Genomic DNA, 16,380 nt, shown 5'->3' on the forward strand with positions numbered 1-16,380 from the left:
CGAGCGGTGTGTTTTTGAAAAGGAATTGTTTATCTCCTGAAAATACATGGTTAAATTGCCAAATATATGCTCAAAATGCACATGAAGTCACCAAAGTTTTCCTACACGGCCTCTTGCTGCAAATGCAGGAGAAACCAGTGGATTCTTAGGGGAGTTCTGCTCATCGCAGACCAAAAGCTGTCTCCTGAAGGGGTTAGCAGCAGGGAGGGTCTAATGTGTGAAGGAGTAAGGGCAACAGAACTGATTAACAACTGGTACAGCCACGTTATGGCCGAGGCAAGCCACTGGGAGACTGAAATCTGCAGCCAAGGAGCCCGGCAGTCAAAGCAGAGATCTGGAAACGAACCGTCTGCAGAAGGAAATACTGTGGAGGTGCCGTTTGCGTCGCAGGGCTGGCCAGGCAGCCGGGTGCAAGGAAGAAGCCAGAAACCAGAAGTCTTTTAATATTCCCCCAATGCCACCCCAAAGAACATTTGATCTAAGGTTTTTTACGGAAATGCACTCGGATGCCATCAATAACCATACAAACGAGCTGCTGCTGCCTACGGGGAGAGACAGACAACAGCCAATTGGTTAAATATTTTGCATAAATACTTATAAAAGTGTCAAAAAACTTATAACCACTTCCAATTTATTGCTTTGGCACTTGAACTGTGAAAGTATTGGAGGAGGAGGAAAGGGATTAGTGAATAGTGTGTTTATAGGACTGCTGCCACCCAACGTCAAGTGAGAGTATAAATATAATCAGAAAGACCACAGAGATGGGATTTCAACCAAAGGCCTTCTAGGTTTAGAACAATAAATATCTTTAATCAGATATGCTTAAAGGAGAAAATACACTCTGTTTGGATTATACCTTTCCCCCTTTTTTTGTTTTGGATTATACCTTACTCTTTTTCAGTGAGGGCAACACTTAACTCAGAACAAAGGAACATATATTGGATTTATATTTCAAAAACTGGTTACTTTATAAAGACAAGAGAGTACCTTCTACGTAAGATCTCCATGGGGACAGCAAACCGAGAGTCCCACCTATCCATCCTCTAAAACGAACATATTTAAGTCTCTAGCCTCTAAATCCTCTCTTGCGGACAGAAACACTTGCGGTAACATATGATGGAGAGTGTTTGTAGCACAGAATCCTAACATGCCAAAGCCATTCAATTATTCACGGTATTTGATCTCTGTGCAGAGCTATCCTATAATAGACATTGTTGCCTTTGAAGAATCAGCAGTAATGACTCCCAAATAAACCTCAGCAAAGTCTGGCACCCAGCTCTCAGCAAGTTTTCTGGGAGACAAAGGAATCAGTGTAGGTCACAAGCTCCCAGACAGAACTTGGTTTTACTGCTGGGTCAACCCTTCGGTGTGATGAAAACCAAGAGACTGTCAAAGCAGGCTGCTCTGGATGGCCCAACAGTTGTCAAACAGCAAGTTTCCAGCATTCAGTGGATTTGGGAAGTTTATTACAGTGAGAGTCTCATTAGGGTTGTGGCATTTCCATTGAGCCCTGACAGAGGTCAGATGCATTATGGAGCAGAGCAGTGGAGTCCAGAGATGCAGTGCTATGACAGTGCTGCCTTCTCTTTCTGCTAGGACATGGTTCTTCTGCGATACTGCTATGTTATACACCTCTCCCCCACCATAAATATCCTTTTCTGAAAAGCGAGTTCATGTTTTCAGACATCTACCTGTGCATAGACAGTCTGTAATCAGGACAGAGATCTACCTGCTGCTGCCAAAGATGCTGAAGTACAGCACTTGCCATGCACAGACTATCCTTGAGCTCATCTCATTCCCTATTGCCCCTAATCGCCCCTACCGTCAGCAACATCTCAAACTGTTCCGTAGATAGTCTAAAGGACAGCCAGCACATGCTACTGCTCTCTCACATGCAAATCAACCCGTGATTTCAACAGAAGCTATGCATGCAAAATACTGCTAAAAGGAGGCTCCGGAGAGGATATATTAATTAGTCCACTTCCCTCATATGGTACTCAGATATCATCCAGCAGAGACGCCGCGTACCGAGCTGAGCAGATAACCCGGTAATTAAAACACACGGGACAATGTAAGCACCGTGTCCCAAACCACAAGCGTGGCTGCAGGCAGCGCTGCTTTCCTCATCTCTCTTCTCTCCCCCTCCCCTCCACGCTGGGGCTCCCCGGGGGGGGCGCTGGGGTCTCACCTGCAGCCAGCGGCCGAAAGCCGCGCACGGTGTTGCCCCGGCGGAGGGACGGAGCCGGCAGCCCCGGCGGGTCCTGGGGCCGCGCTGCCGCCGCCTGCCCCCCGCTGTACTGGTCGTAGAGCCGCAGCATGTGCTCCGACACCTTGTCCCCTGGCTGCAGCCGCTCTGCCCGCCGCTGTCCCAGGCTGTAGTCACCTGCCGCGGCTCTGGCTCGGCCGCCCTGAGCTCCTGCCAGGGCAGCTCGTCGCCGCAGCCCAAGCCGGCGAGCCTTGGGCACGTCCCCCAGCGCCAGGCACAGGCAGCCCCAGCCCAGGCACAGGCACAGCACCCAGCGGGCCGATGCTGCCATCCCGTTGCCGAGTCGCCCTTCTGGCCGGCACCGGGCGACGCGGCACCGGCACCCCCGCTGAAGTTGGCTTCGGACAGATGCAGCCCCCGACAGCGGGAGGAGAAGCGGGGCTGTGCTCAAAACCGGAGACGGGGTTTCCTCTTGTTGGTAAAGAGAAAAAGAAAAAAAAGGAAAGAAAAAAAAAAAAAAGAAGTGGGGTGGAGGAAAGCGCTGCCGTGTAAACTGCCCGTCCTTCCCAGTGCTGGCAGTGAAGGTGTTTATTTCCCTCGCTGTGCAGGTTGATTTTTGGCGAGAGGTGGAGGTGTTGCTCTCCGTGCGGCCGGATGCTCCTTCCCCACTTGGACTGGTGCGGGCGCAGCCCGGGTGAGTTTTTGTGGGGTGTGTGTGGTGTGCGGATGTGTGTGTGTGTGTGTGTGAGTGAGGGTGTGCGAGCGTGAGCCCCGGCTCTCGGGGCTGATCTGTGTAATCAGCAGCCAATCGCACCGCCCTCTTCTTCGGCTCCGGCTGCAAGCGAGAGGCAAAGCAAAGGGGAAACCACCACCCAAAGAAAAACGCGCACACACACACACACGCAGAGACAGAGGTGACTGGAAATGCAATCACTAGCACTAACTGTGTCCCTGAGGGCAGCGGGGGAATAGGCTGGTGGGATGTTCCCTTTTCACCTCCACCCAGCTTCTGCCAAAAGGCAGAAAAACAACGTGATTGTAACAAAACAAAAATCTTGAGTCAAAGTGTACTCAGCCATCTCCCCTCAGATATCTCAGGGCTTGGCTGGGCTCTGCACCATCCGGGGCAGGCAGGTGGAAAGGATTGTAACTGGGTTGTGTAGCCCCCCTCTCCCAGGGGTCACCCAGACTTGGTGGCATCCTGCTCCCTCCTCTGTCACCCTCAAACCCAGACAGGGCTGCCCAAAGTGTCCCCAGCAGCCTGGAGCTGGGAAGGGACGTGTACCATGCCCAGGTGAAGGCAGACGAGTGCTCTCATGCATGGGAAGCCTTCTGCAGGCTGCATGGGCTCAGGCAGGGAAACTGCACATCAGGACTCGTCCAGCACAGCAGGGTGCAGCAAGGTGTTCTGTGCACAGCTGAGAGGATTTCACATACCTCCTGCCTGGGCTGCTTTTCATAACCAAAAGGACATAAAGCTTTCACCCCCTTGCCAGTGCCACAGCATCAAACAGGACCCCAGATGTGTAACACTGTCCTTTCCAAAATATGCGCTGCAACACAAAGATTGTCTTACCTCATCCACCCGGTGGGGGAAAGCACAGCAGGTGGAAGAGAAGCTTCTTGACATTTTCATGGTGTGTAAATATATGGGTTTACATTTGGAGAATGACTTGGTTTCTAACCTGAAGAAGGGAAATAAGAAAAATGAGCTTACACCTTACTATATGGAGCTTAGCACACATTATTTTCAGCATGGGGCATTCACATTTTCAGTGGGTGACAGTCAAGTGTGCGATTATCACAATGTAAATGTATCAACTAAAATACATCATGTACTGGAAAGTGAGTTTGCTTTTCAAATTGCACTGAATTTAGGACCTAGATACTAAACATCCCTAAGCAGCTTTAAACAGCTTGTCTGTAACTAAAAGAAGTAAGTGCCTGCTGGCAGGTAAAAAGGAAAGAATGACTTTTAAAAGCAGACTAATGAATTTGTATGCATCTATATTTAAGTGCTCAAATACAAGATATGTCAGTGTCTTATTTTCAAAGAGGTTTGAGGCATCCAATTTGCCATGCATATCTAAAAATCTTGTACATAAATGTACGCACACACAATTTCAGTATTAATGCCAATACTAACTATACTTTTCATTTCATTCTTTATATAAGAAAATTACATTACTGCAACATGAAAATTGTGCATTTGATCACAGCTAAGAAATTTACAGCAAACAGCAATTTCTGGCTTATACCCATGGCAAAACTGTGCATCCCAAGGAGGAATTTTTAGGCAATTGAAACGCTGGAAGTGGTATTTTAACTTCAGCAATGTTACAGGTACCTTAAAGGAGGCTGTAGCAAGGTGGGGGTTGGTCTATTCTCCCATGTGCCTGGTGACAGGATGATGGGGAATGGGCTAAAGTTGCGCCAGGGGAGGTTTAGGTTGGATATGAGGAAGAACTTCTTTACTGAGAGGGTTGTGAGGCATTGGAATGGGCTGCCCAGGGAAGTGGTGGAGTCACCATCCCTGGAGGTCTTTAAAAGATGTAGATGTAGAGCTTAGTGATACGATTTAGTGGAGGACTAGTTAGTGTTGGGTCAGAGGTTGGACAAGGTGATCTTGGAGGTCTCTTCCAACCTAAATGATTCTTTGATTCTGTATACTTGCTGATGGCAAGAGATGTGAGTTAAAAACAAACAAACAAATAAACAAACCAAACCAAATCAAACATAACTAAACTCTCTTTTAAACCTACAGTGCCAAATCACTGGCCATATGACTGCATGACTGTGATCTTTTGCATAACCAACACATCTTCCAAACTGTGGCCTGACTGTTGAGATTGGACCACTGTAAATCAAGAATTATTTCAGTCAAAACGAAATACTCCAAGACAGTATACATCTCATGCACACTCTACTCAAGCAAAGGAGGATTTGACAATAACTGAGGTTCAGCATAGAAGCTCAAGCACCTTATTGCTGAGCCCTTATTTAAAATCTCTTAAGTGTTAGCAAAAGCACTGTTTATGCAAAATTAATTCAGAATCTGGCTCCCAGAGCCTTGCACCGCCACTTGACTGCAGTTGTTTAAACTAGGTGTCTAAAATAGAAAGTTTGCCCTATACAATCATATTACAGTCAGCGAAGACAGAGAAAGAGGACACCTGGTGTGAGGCAGAAAGGAAAAAATGACTTCTTGGGCCATTAAGTACTTTCTCTGATTCCTCTTTTTAGACTGCTGTTGCATTTTTTTGAGAATGCTGCAGATGCACATACTCAGTTTCAAACACCACTCCCTTTATGGACCGTCCCTGCAATGTGGTGGGACACGCAGTTCTTGAGCTCCTGAAGTTACAAAAACTATCCTTAGCTCAAACTGGACACGTGATTTTAAATGCCTGAGCACTGTGACTGCACAAACCAAACTGAACTAGCACATATAAGCAGTTACTCCTCATTAGTAAATAATGGCTGGCAAACTCTCAGACCTGACCTTTGAGATAAAACTCCTTTGCGTCTCTCTAGTAATTCTCTTCCATTTTTCCTGCGCAAGTATTGCGAATCACTAGCCAGTTGTTCAGAGAACAAAACTCTGACCGTGTCCCAGACACCTTACAGTTCAACCTCACGGGTTTCAGTAGAGTTATGCTGATTGAAGAGAGAAGAGGCCCTCCAAGCTTTGTAACTGTACTGGTAGCGTGTGCAGCATGGTGCTGTGCTCCTTGCCTTGACAGAGAGGCATACTGCTTCCATCATGAAAATCATGGAGGTAAAGGCACCCACATGTTCTCCCTCAAAACAGCGGTTCTAACAACAAACCTTTTTAACTGTCAATATGACTGTGTGCAACTTAAACCACCCTTTCCTCTTACAGATGCACTATTTCCAACCAGGAAGTGCACTCTGCTTTGGTAAAATAATCTCACAGATCAAATTCAATGGGTTATTTAGACAATGGTCAGTTTCCAGCTGCTTCTACAACTGTATAATAATGTGTTTGCATATATCATTTATGGGACGGGAGGAGAAGTGGAAAGAAGTAATTTACAAGTGGATTGGGACAGTGATGTAACAGGCAAAGGATATAATATGATTAACGTCCATGCTCACCCAGCACAGTTAGGCTAAAGGCTCAGGTGAAAGGACTGTGCAAGCAGTACTGCAAAATGTGTGTGTATGACACTGTAGGCACGACAAATCCCAGTAGGGAAGAGACGGAAAAAGACCCAACAGCAGTTAAAATGGACCACAAACATTAAGAATGAGACACAACTTCCAACTTAATCTTTCTCCAAATTCACCATTAATGAGTGATAGCTCAATGACTCCTGATCTCTGCATGGTTTTGGGTGGGGATATACTAATATACTTGACCTTGCTTTGCATCTTTTGGTTATGCCCCACTCCTAACTGACAGCACGACAGCCCCTGACTCAGTGTTGGCTTGCTGAGGCTCTGGTAGGAGGGGAGGGGGCAGGGAAGTCCCCTGAGGCACTATGCAAGCAGGAGAGCTGCTCCTCCCAGCCCTGCCAGCTGCCCTTCCTGCGGGCAATCCTCCACCTGCTGCCTGAGCTCTGCCACTCAATGCTGCTTTTGGGGTGTGCTGAGGGGCAGATGAAGAACTTGCCTTCATTATGGTCATCTGAAGGCCAGACCTGAGGTACAGATGTGCTGGGGGCAGTGGTTAACACACCTGCAGCCTGTCACAGAAGTGTTTTCGCAGTGGATGAGATACTCCCTTGAGCAGTATTCCTGTCCCCATGAAACCCAGCAGGATGGTTTAACACTAATATCAGTATAAGCAGACTCCAGGCTTGTAATTCCATCATGCTGCCTCATGCATGCTAAAATTACTCTATAATTCTACTAATAATAAATATCAGGCTTACCGTACAGTACTTCAGCAACGTACTATGCCAAACCAGAGCTTACTCTGAATTGAAAGGACCATCTCCCTGGGATGGTTTCTTCTTCGTGGCCTCTCCAGTCAGTGAGCTTTCTGCCATGGCTGACCAGCAAGAAACCAGCTCATCCCAGCTGTCAAGGTCACTTTGCTGGTATGATTGCCTCAGAACTGGGAACAGTCCCAGTTATTACTGTTTTTTATAGGACAGCATGCTACAGATGTCAGCTTGCACAGTGATGCTGCACTGAAAGGACCCCGTCTACGCAATGCCCTCAGCCCACACCAGTCTGCCCAAAAGGCTAGGAAGCATGTGGCCTACTGGTCCTCATCTAGCAAGTAAATCAAGTCTTGGCAGGAAAAAGCTGTGTTTAATTTAAAACTAAACAGCTCAGAACCACTGAGAGTGATTTCCTATCCATCTTGTTGCATTTTTTAAGCATGCATTAAACATGCGCTCAGCACTCAACAGAAAATATTCCTGGCTACAAGCTCACATTGCAACTCTTAGTTCACACAGCTGGTACGGTGCAAAGACACCGGGAAGTGCCAGCCTTCAGCGTAAGTCCAGGCATTACACGATATTAGATGGTTTTTCAAAGCTCCCCTGAACTGCGAAAGTAGAAGTGTGGGGTGACGTGCCAAAATCAGTCAGTTAACCTGCTACTTTCAGTCACTTAAGTACATCTGAAATTCGAATGGGGGACCATCGCAAATACATGCTATTATGAAGGGTGCATATTGGTGGAGACTGACACCTAACTGCAGGTGCCTGGTCTAGCTGGGTGTCCCCTTCTAACCGATGGAGGCAGAGGAACCTGAAGAGATGCTTCAGCTCATCCAACAGCAGGCATTTGGTCAGCCGGTTTGCTGTCCGTGCCGACGTGAAGATACTCTTGGAGTTGTGCTGCTGTGACTTTCCACTTCAAAGCCATATTCCTGAGCTAGATCGCGAGCCCCCAGGATAATTCTGTACCCTTCCCCTTCAGTGACAGCCATGTGGATACTTGGAAAAGACGCTCCGCAGATCAGTGCCCACTTTTGAAAAATATAGATCTTGGCACACAAACAACAGTCTCTGCATCTGAAAGCAGCATCTGAATTTGCTGATTGTGGGGGGAAATTCTTCTTTCATCAATTGATGAATATTCATCACTGCTGGTTTGCACACTTAATGGCCTTTGATGAGTTGGCAGAAGCTACCATGCTATCCTGTCAGCCATGGTTTGTTTTCTTTCTCTCTATCAATGTTTATTGCTAAGATATGGATGTATTAAAACATTGAGAGGTAGGCAAAGGGATCTGGCAAAGTGAGAAAATGGTTTCCTTTAAAATGAAATATTTTGGTTTAAATAAATTGTGGTTGGTTAGTTTGGATTCTGACTACCTCCCATCTGAAATTCTCCACGGGCATCTTTTCAGCTCAGTTTCTTAAATAACATTTTACAAACAGCAATGAGGGCCATGGAAAGAACCTGTGGTTTGGTTTTCAGTAGATATTTTGACACTGGCGCTACTTCCAGAATGGAAATGTAGTTCTGCAGTTTTTCTTAATATATTTTGTGGCCTGAGTTCTGCTCCAAGTGAAGCAGATGGGTCTCTAGCCTGGTTGCACTGATGGGCCAAGTTTCATAGGGCCAATATACTATACTTAATTACACAATGATTACACATGTCAGCATTTACTGATATGGTTTTGCTACATTTCGTTCTCTGACACAATTAGTACTAATTTTTAATTAAGGCAGCAATTTCTCCTGCTTCCAGATTAGCTCGCGGTTAAAAAAAGAACAAGTTAAATGTCTATCTTCCAAAAAGCAAACGGAGAGCCCCTTGAAAGAAACTCTGCTAGCTCTGCTTTGGAACGAAGGAAGAAATATGAAGGCCATGGTGCTGCTCTGACATTTTAAACTTTTCTATAAAAAAGGCCAAATGAAAAGGTCAGATCTGAATCTTTTCCCAGAAAAATGGGCAAGTCCTGGCTCAGTTTCACTCTATGATGACCTCTAAGCAACCGATCCCCAAGTACTAGAAGCTAAGCACTGTTGCCTATCAGCATAAAGAAGCTCTCTAACAGCTGAACTGTGCTCTTGTATAGGAAAGACAGGGGGGACTGTCGGGGTGTGGGAGACAGAAGTCTCCTCCAGTATACCTGTCAAAGCTCCATTGTCAAGAGGAGGTGCACCAACAGGTACTTTTTTGTTGACTGAACTGACAGTCTCACTTCAGTATCTGGGGAAAACATGGAACACGTCCTCTTGGGACACCTTTCTGGGCACACAAGGGAGAAAAACATGTCTGGGAATGGTCAGATTTGCCAAGGGTGAGTCATGCCCGACCCACCTGATTGCTTTTTGTGATAAATTGACCGGACTGATGGATGAGGGGCACCAGTGGACAACGTTTAGCTGACTTCAGGCAGGATTCTGCCACTGTCTCACAACAGTACTGTATTCAAGTTAGCGTTTCACCACCTGGAAGGGTGAAAAAAAACATTTGAACAACTGGGCTCAAGGGTCAGTGTTAATTGGACATACTCTACCTGGAGGTCAGTAATAGGTGGAGTACTGCAGAAGTCCACCTTAGGGCTCGATCCTGTGCTTCTCTGACACATCTCTTGGCAACGCATATGAGCCAAAAGCTGTTGTTTGCTTTGTGTCAATACACAAGCAAATCCTGAGGCCTTTTCTCTGGGCCAGATCCTCAGTGGACACAAAGTACAGTGATTCACTCATTTCCACAATATATAGCCAAGATTCACTGTGTTTTAGTAGCCATGCTTGAAAGACTGGCAGTGTTGTGCATGTGTGTGTTTTTTTCCCCTGAGATTCAACTGCTATTCCTTCACTGATTTAAGCTGCAATGATTTTCATCAAGTAAGCCTTTGACCTAGGAAGGGCAACAACTGTCAGTAAGTTCTTCAATTTAACACCTCCACTCTGCTCTCAGCTTTTCAGCTGCCTGCAGAACTGATCCCAGTTATGCCTGAAGAGAAGAAACTCAGAGTAATGGAGCACCTTAACTTGTCTGTCAATCTGGGTCCACCTGGCTAACAGGCACACTGATCGGCTCTTCCCATTTTCTACTGATAGAGGCTCATCCATAGAAGCTTATTCAGAAGGCTAAGAAGGGTTAAAGAACGCTTTGGGCCTTGACGTTGATGCAACAGCAGTAAAAATGATTTGTGCAGAATGAGTCTGAACTTGGTGCAGAAACACTACGTATTTTGCATTTTTAATGGAGATGACTAAATGTGGTGTTAATTTCTTATTTTTCTCCCTCCCCCTTTTTTTCTGTCTTGGTTTGCCAAATGTAGCAGCTCAATGGCATAATCATCAAAGCAACAGAGTGGAATAAAAGCTTACCTGCCTTTCCTGTGTTTATAAAAACAAGGCAAACATTTCAGTATGATATACTGACAGGCTCCAAATCTCAAAACACTGTCCAACTTCCTAAATCACTTCTTCTGGAATATCCAAATAAACTCATCTGCCTTTCTGCACAGAATACAAATCATTCTGGTACAAATGTACAGATCAGGTCTTAGTCAGTCTGGAGGGCAGGTCTCTACAAAAAACAGCTGTAGGGGCATGAAAAGCTACAAAACATGCAGGCAGACAAAAGGAATAACCATCACCACATGGGACAAATTCTGCACACACACTGGTGTGATTATGAAGTGACTCCATCCTATCCAGCATGGTCACTCTACATTTCCATCTGTGGAGCTGAGATAGCCATTTGGACAGCTACAGGTAATCTAGTACTATTTTTTTCTTACTCTGCTCTGCAGTCAGAAAAAACTGGTAAGACATGAAGGGGTCAAATAATGCTGCTCCAGAAGTAGGCACTGAATGCCAGCTGGTGCATGTAAGCTTGTGTCTACAGATGCACTTGCAGACAGACATCTGAGGCAGAATCGAATTGAAACTATGTGAAATGTTGGCTATGCATAAGACAGCCTGACTTCCTTTTTCTTCCCTTTAGTAATTACAGAAGTTACTTGCCTTTCAGTTGGGCAGGACTGGACTTTCCAAGCTGATCACTCACGTGTGCTTGTTCTACCTGTGGTACTACAGAAAGGGAGGGTCAGTGCATGCTTCTCATTTGCTCTCTCCTGCACTGCTGAGGACTACAGCAGGTTATCTACATGTGTCAATCAGCCTTCCGAGCTACAGCTCTGTTCCAGTGTGCAGATCCTGCTCCTTCCCTGCTGGGCCTTGGCAGCTCTTTGCTACCACAGCTCCAATCTGATCCACCATGGAGACTCCGGTGTGCGCTTCATACACGTTACTGTACAGTAGCTGAACTTGTAAGCAACCTAGCCTATTTATTCCTTAGCCCCAGGCACCTCGTAGGCCTCAATCTTAATTAACTTTATTTAAATGATGAGCAACTTTTGTGCCACTGTCAGAGCCAACCTCACCATCCCCCAGCAGCCCCTTTCAAAAGTGCTGTTTAAAACCTCCACCAAAAATGTCCAGGTTCCCACCTTTTCAGAGCTTGCCATGTAATGCACATACCTGGTAACTTCACAGTTATTTGTTCCCTCCACACAAGCATTCGGAAGTCCCGGGGAAGAGGAAACCACAAATACTCTTTCTGGGGGAAATGAAATAATTACGTATTTGCATAACAAAGTGATATTAGCAAAATCTGTTCAGCATGTGAAGGCCAATCCCACATTTGCGTTTATTAGTTGCCTGGCTTTCAGGCTTCCCAGAATTTACTTACAAAAGCAGTTTCCACTGCTGTGGCTCCTACATCCACTTCTCCTCAGTGTCATCTGGTGAATAGCCCCTGCAGCTTCACTTCAGCTTGCTCACACCAGCCCTCTGCACCATCTGTTTGCCTCTCTCAGGTGGGCTCCTGCCACCATGTCCGTGGGTCAGTGACACCAGCTTTGCTCCCAGCAGCATGTGTCCAACCCCCCTAAGCCAGCCCCACTCTTACTAGACCCAGAAGGTCTGACTAAGGTGCTCCCTCTGTGCCCCAAAAGCCATCACTCTGCAGCAGCCTTGTCTCTTTTCACTGGATTTGGTCCATGACCCAGTCAGCAGACTCCACTGCTGTCAGCTCTGATGGACTCACTGATCCCAAGCCAAATCATTCCCCTGCATCCCCTATACGCACGTTTCCACGTGCAATGCCATAAAGTTCATAACCAGCACAGGAGAACACTAAACAGCACATCAGCAAGCTGCGTTTGGAACTGCACTACACCAACTGCAAAATGACAAACTGTCTCTCCATTCTTTAACTGGGGAACAACGCGGTGCTCTCTCCCATTATGCCTCCTAGCTCTTGGTCTTAGAGATGCGTACCAAAAAAATCATCTTTCTCTAGGCAGCATCACTGGGAGAAACTTTAACCAAAGCACTCCTGTGTACAGCCATTACATATATCCATTTTGCTTGCTTTTTTATGCTCTCTAGGCTGGGTGTTTGCTCAGGTGGCCAGCATCAGCCTTCCCGTTGGAGGTGCCTTCCCAGCATAATTTCTTCTCTAGGGCCCGGAGATCACATGTTTCTCTCATCACAGAGAACTTCTGCTGTGGGATCTATAATAACTCTGCTTGGAGTCGAGCTGAAATAAAACATGCCTCAAGCGAACAATAGCCAAATAACAAGAATGATGTTTTTTCTTCTTGTAAAGAGCATGTACTGCACACAGGGCTAATCTGCATGGCTTCAGTACATTCAGCACCTGTGTTTTTGTTTTCTTTGCAGTGGGAACAGTGGCTTGGCCTGCACTGCTTGTCCCTGCCTGCCTCGCAGAGAATTGCCCAAAGGTTTTATTCATTTTTAATCTGATTTCTTTTCTGTATGTGGGGAGTTGGAGTTAATGGAGGATTTTCCCCTACAACTTCTTTCACTGATGGCCAAAAGGAGAACAGCTAACAAACAAGTTGTATGCTCCTTGGAGGTCTTGTTGTTCATTACGTGAGATAGGGGTCAGCTACTGAGGTGGTACTGGCATCATCTGTTTCCTTCTTTCAGCTGTGAAGAGACAACTGGATTGGCAAGGCTGCAGCTGGAATCACGAATTTCAGAGTTCAGGCAGTGCCACTGCGTTTTCAGATACCTTATTAAATAGCCATAAAATTTAAGTGTGGGGCTTAACTACCTGCATTGCTTGGGTTCCTCATACAGCTGGCCTTCCATGAAACCACTTTTGGTCTGAGAATGAAAAGCTGCTGAGGCCTCTCCACACCAAACTCACCAGACTTTCATTTAATGTAATACAAGACATTTCCAACTATGTCAAACCATCCTGTTGTTATAGTTTAAGGGCAACAAACTTCAGATCTTGGTTTAAAATGACATTTCAAAGCACAGTATTTAATACTAAATAATAGCCCTTCCTGTGATTCTGTCTGTAGCTCAGGATGGAGCTGTTCATCACCAATCTCTATTTTTCAGCTTCACTTTAATATCCAGAATAACAACAACAAAAATGTTACGAACCTGCAAAGAAGACCAAAGATCCATGCTCCACATAAAAAGAAGAGGGCTACAATTTTGGCAGGGGGGATAAAGCAATATAAAAGAATCCAAAACATATACAGGCTAATAGTATCTGTTGTCCATTAACTCATTTATGCAGTTTAAACACGCTTGAAAAAAAACACACATTGGTATAAAGCCCTGAGTTCAGCGGGTCCTTTGCAAGGATGCACTTTCTCATCGATGCCTAAAATCAATTATCTTATGGCAGCATGCCCACTCTGTCCCTGCAGTAAATGTCATGATCAGCAATGATACAGGGTTTCTTTTCAGAACAAAATACAGAAATTTCCAGTCCCCTTGCATTTATAGCAGGCAATAATTTCAGGCTGGACAGTTTGTATTTGTTTCTGCTGAAGAGTCACAGAGCATAGGAGCATATTCAGGGAGCTTTCATGTGGTTATCAGTCCTTGGAAAGCTTTCCTCTTGATTACCATGTGTTTGGCATGTCCACTTTGCAATGTGTCTACCCAAAGCTGAACGGTGACAAGATGCTGGGAAAACCACCACTGTCATTTTAGGGAAACTGCACTTAGCTGGTTTTAGGCACTATTCTGTTTGTCTAAGGAAATGAACCTTTTCTTTAAAAACACAAGCCAGACTACAGAAGTGTTTGGGGACACATTTTCACTTACAGCAGAGGCTAGGTTCAGTCCTTTGGACTGGCAAAGTACTATGACATGTAATTCACGAGCTTTCATTTGTGATAATGCTCTGGGGTCCTGTGTTTTGAACGTCAGAAGAGACAGGACACCAGGAGGTTAGCTCACAGGCAGGGATGGCTGGGAAGAAATCTAATGAGTTTACCGAGCAGTCAGTAATTCAGTAAGCTCAAGGAGTATTATTCTTCTGTATCAGACACTACAGACTTTTGTCTCAAATGAGGTTTATCACTCCAGTCAGAAATTGCATGAAATTACAATTCCAAAGCACCAATTGCAAAAGATGAGGCTTCATATATCTTTACAGCCTTCCAGTTACCCATCTTTAAGGATATACAGTCCACTGCTGTATTCACTGGCCTGAAAACACATAAAGCCCACTTGGTCGTAATTCCCTTCCTTTTTCCTACAGATGTACACAGCACTCTGTTAGACTCCTGGTTCTTCAACAGGATCAACAATATTAACCAACAAGATAAAAACAAAGGAAGTTTAATACATGGAAACAACTTCTAAAGTCAAAAAAATTTCTTCTGCTATGTTTTACTTCACTAATTCTTTCCCTCTTTTTTTATATTACTACTATTATGACACTGAGATAAAGCTCTCGAAACTCCAGGGACCACTTTCCAACTTAGGTTTTTAAGAATCGTGTTGAAAACTGATTAGATTGAGGAAAATAATGGCAGTTCATTTGTTGAGAAGAATTAAAAATATAATTTTCTACCAATTGTCCCTTCTATCAGTCTTCACAATGAGCATTTCTTCCTCTCCAGTGTTCAAGAAAGGCAAAAACTAATATTTTCAGAATGACTCAGGCTCTCTGATTTAGGCTTGTGAAAAACAGATCCCAAAATCTAAGCTGTGCTATCAAGGCAATTTTGCTTTAATGCTATGAAAATATTTAGTAAGTCAATCTCTAGCCCTTTCCTTGAGCTGCCTCAAGATACAGGGGCTGCAAATCAAGACTGAAGCAACCACAAAGCCTAGTTTTTCGATGTGATGCAAGGAATGATGGAAATCTTCATGTTTGGTACTGTTAAATGAAGAAAACACCTAGAAGCACCAAGGTCAGAAGTCTGCCCTAACAGAGCATGGTATTCCCTCTACAGATGTACGTCTTCCACACACGGTCCTCCCCAAAACCAGAGTTACCCAAGTCTTGAGCTTTTTGTCTTTCCATCACCAGCCCTTGGAAGAGACACAATTTGTCTTTTCCTGTTTGCCCTCCGAGCAGCCTTTTCCCTTGGTGTATTTCCAGCACCTCTGATGTGTAGGGCTGCAGTGGGTGCCCGCCGCGGGTAGGGAACCTTCTCCTGCTGGCATCTGCTTCGTCTACACTAGGGGGCTCTGCTGACCCGGCGATGGAGGCAGAGGCCGAGGCCCCGTGGTGGAGGCGAGGCCCAAAACCTTGAGCAGCCTCGCCATGATCCCGGAGCTTCGTCCGCAACCCCACTGCGGTTCAGAGACGAGCACACCAACCTCCAGCCTGTCCGGGTGCTACGGGACGGAGCACTCTGTGTAAAAGCAAGACGTTACAGTAAAAGATTTTATTATATTTGGGAAATGGCAGAAGTTCATAACATTGAAAGTTTTATGGGAACGAAAACAAGGCTTCTAAGTCTCTCCCAAATTATTGCAGCTTTGAAGTAACAACTTTCACTTTGTAATTGTTGGAACACTCCCTTCTCCTTGCAGTAAAGGGATATTTAATGCGCCAACTGCTAAGACCAAGGCTCTCAGCCTTTTCCAAAGGGAACATGCTTGTGATGAGGCTGGTAGATAAACCCCACCCTATGGTAAGCCTAGCAGCATTGCTACCATCTTTTTTTCTTGTCTGGTTCCCTCCCTTGTCCTTTTCACAAAAAGTGAAAAGTGCTAAGGCCAGCAAAGATCATGAAAATCATCCAGTCCCTCAAACAAGGTCCAGGGAATTTTATCCAGCCCCTTTCTGCCTTTGTTTCCTCTGCTTTCACCTCCACATCCTTCTTCTTTTCTCTGTAATTATTTCTTTTGTTTCCTGCAAGTTCTGTCTGCCACTTAGCTTTGTGCCATTTTCCAGTAACCAGACTTGAACCACATTGGTGGTTCTA

The 16,380-nt window shown here is 45.4% G+C and overlaps 1 protein-coding gene across 8 annotated transcripts in view; it reads right to left on the reverse strand.

Moving 5' to 3' along the window:
* BMP3 (bone morphogenetic protein 3) overlaps positions 1-16,380 on the reverse strand; it is a 37,092-nt gene that overhangs the window by 20,261 nt on the left and 451 nt on the right. Inside the window, exons 1-5 of one of the 8 annotated variants that reach the window (XM_072037561.1) lie at positions 13,586-15,786; positions 11,642-11,720; positions 11,126-11,191; positions 3,783-3,891; positions 2,189-2,677 (exon numbers count right to left, since the gene is read on the reverse strand). In XM_072037561.1, coding sequence (XP_071893662.1) covers positions 2,189-2,537 — 349 coding nt within the window. In that variant the 5' untranslated portion in view covers positions 2,538-2,677; positions 3,783-3,891; positions 11,126-11,191; positions 11,642-11,720; positions 13,586-15,786. Of the gene's footprint in view, positions 1-2,188; positions 3,042-3,782; positions 3,892-7,104; positions 7,620-9,461; positions 11,083-11,125; positions 11,192-11,641; positions 11,721-13,585; positions 15,805-16,380 lie in introns of those variants that run through there. The other 7 variants (XM_072037555.1, XM_072037554.1, XM_072037556.1 and 4 more) reach the window with 7 other exon arrangements.

This window comes from Anas platyrhynchos, chromosome 4 (genome assembly GCF_047663525.1).
Source record: "Anas platyrhynchos isolate ZD024472 breed Pekin duck chromosome 4, IASCAAS_PekinDuck_T2T, whole genome shotgun sequence".
NCBI lineage: Eukaryota > Metazoa > Chordata > Aves > Anseriformes > Anatidae > Anas > Anas platyrhynchos.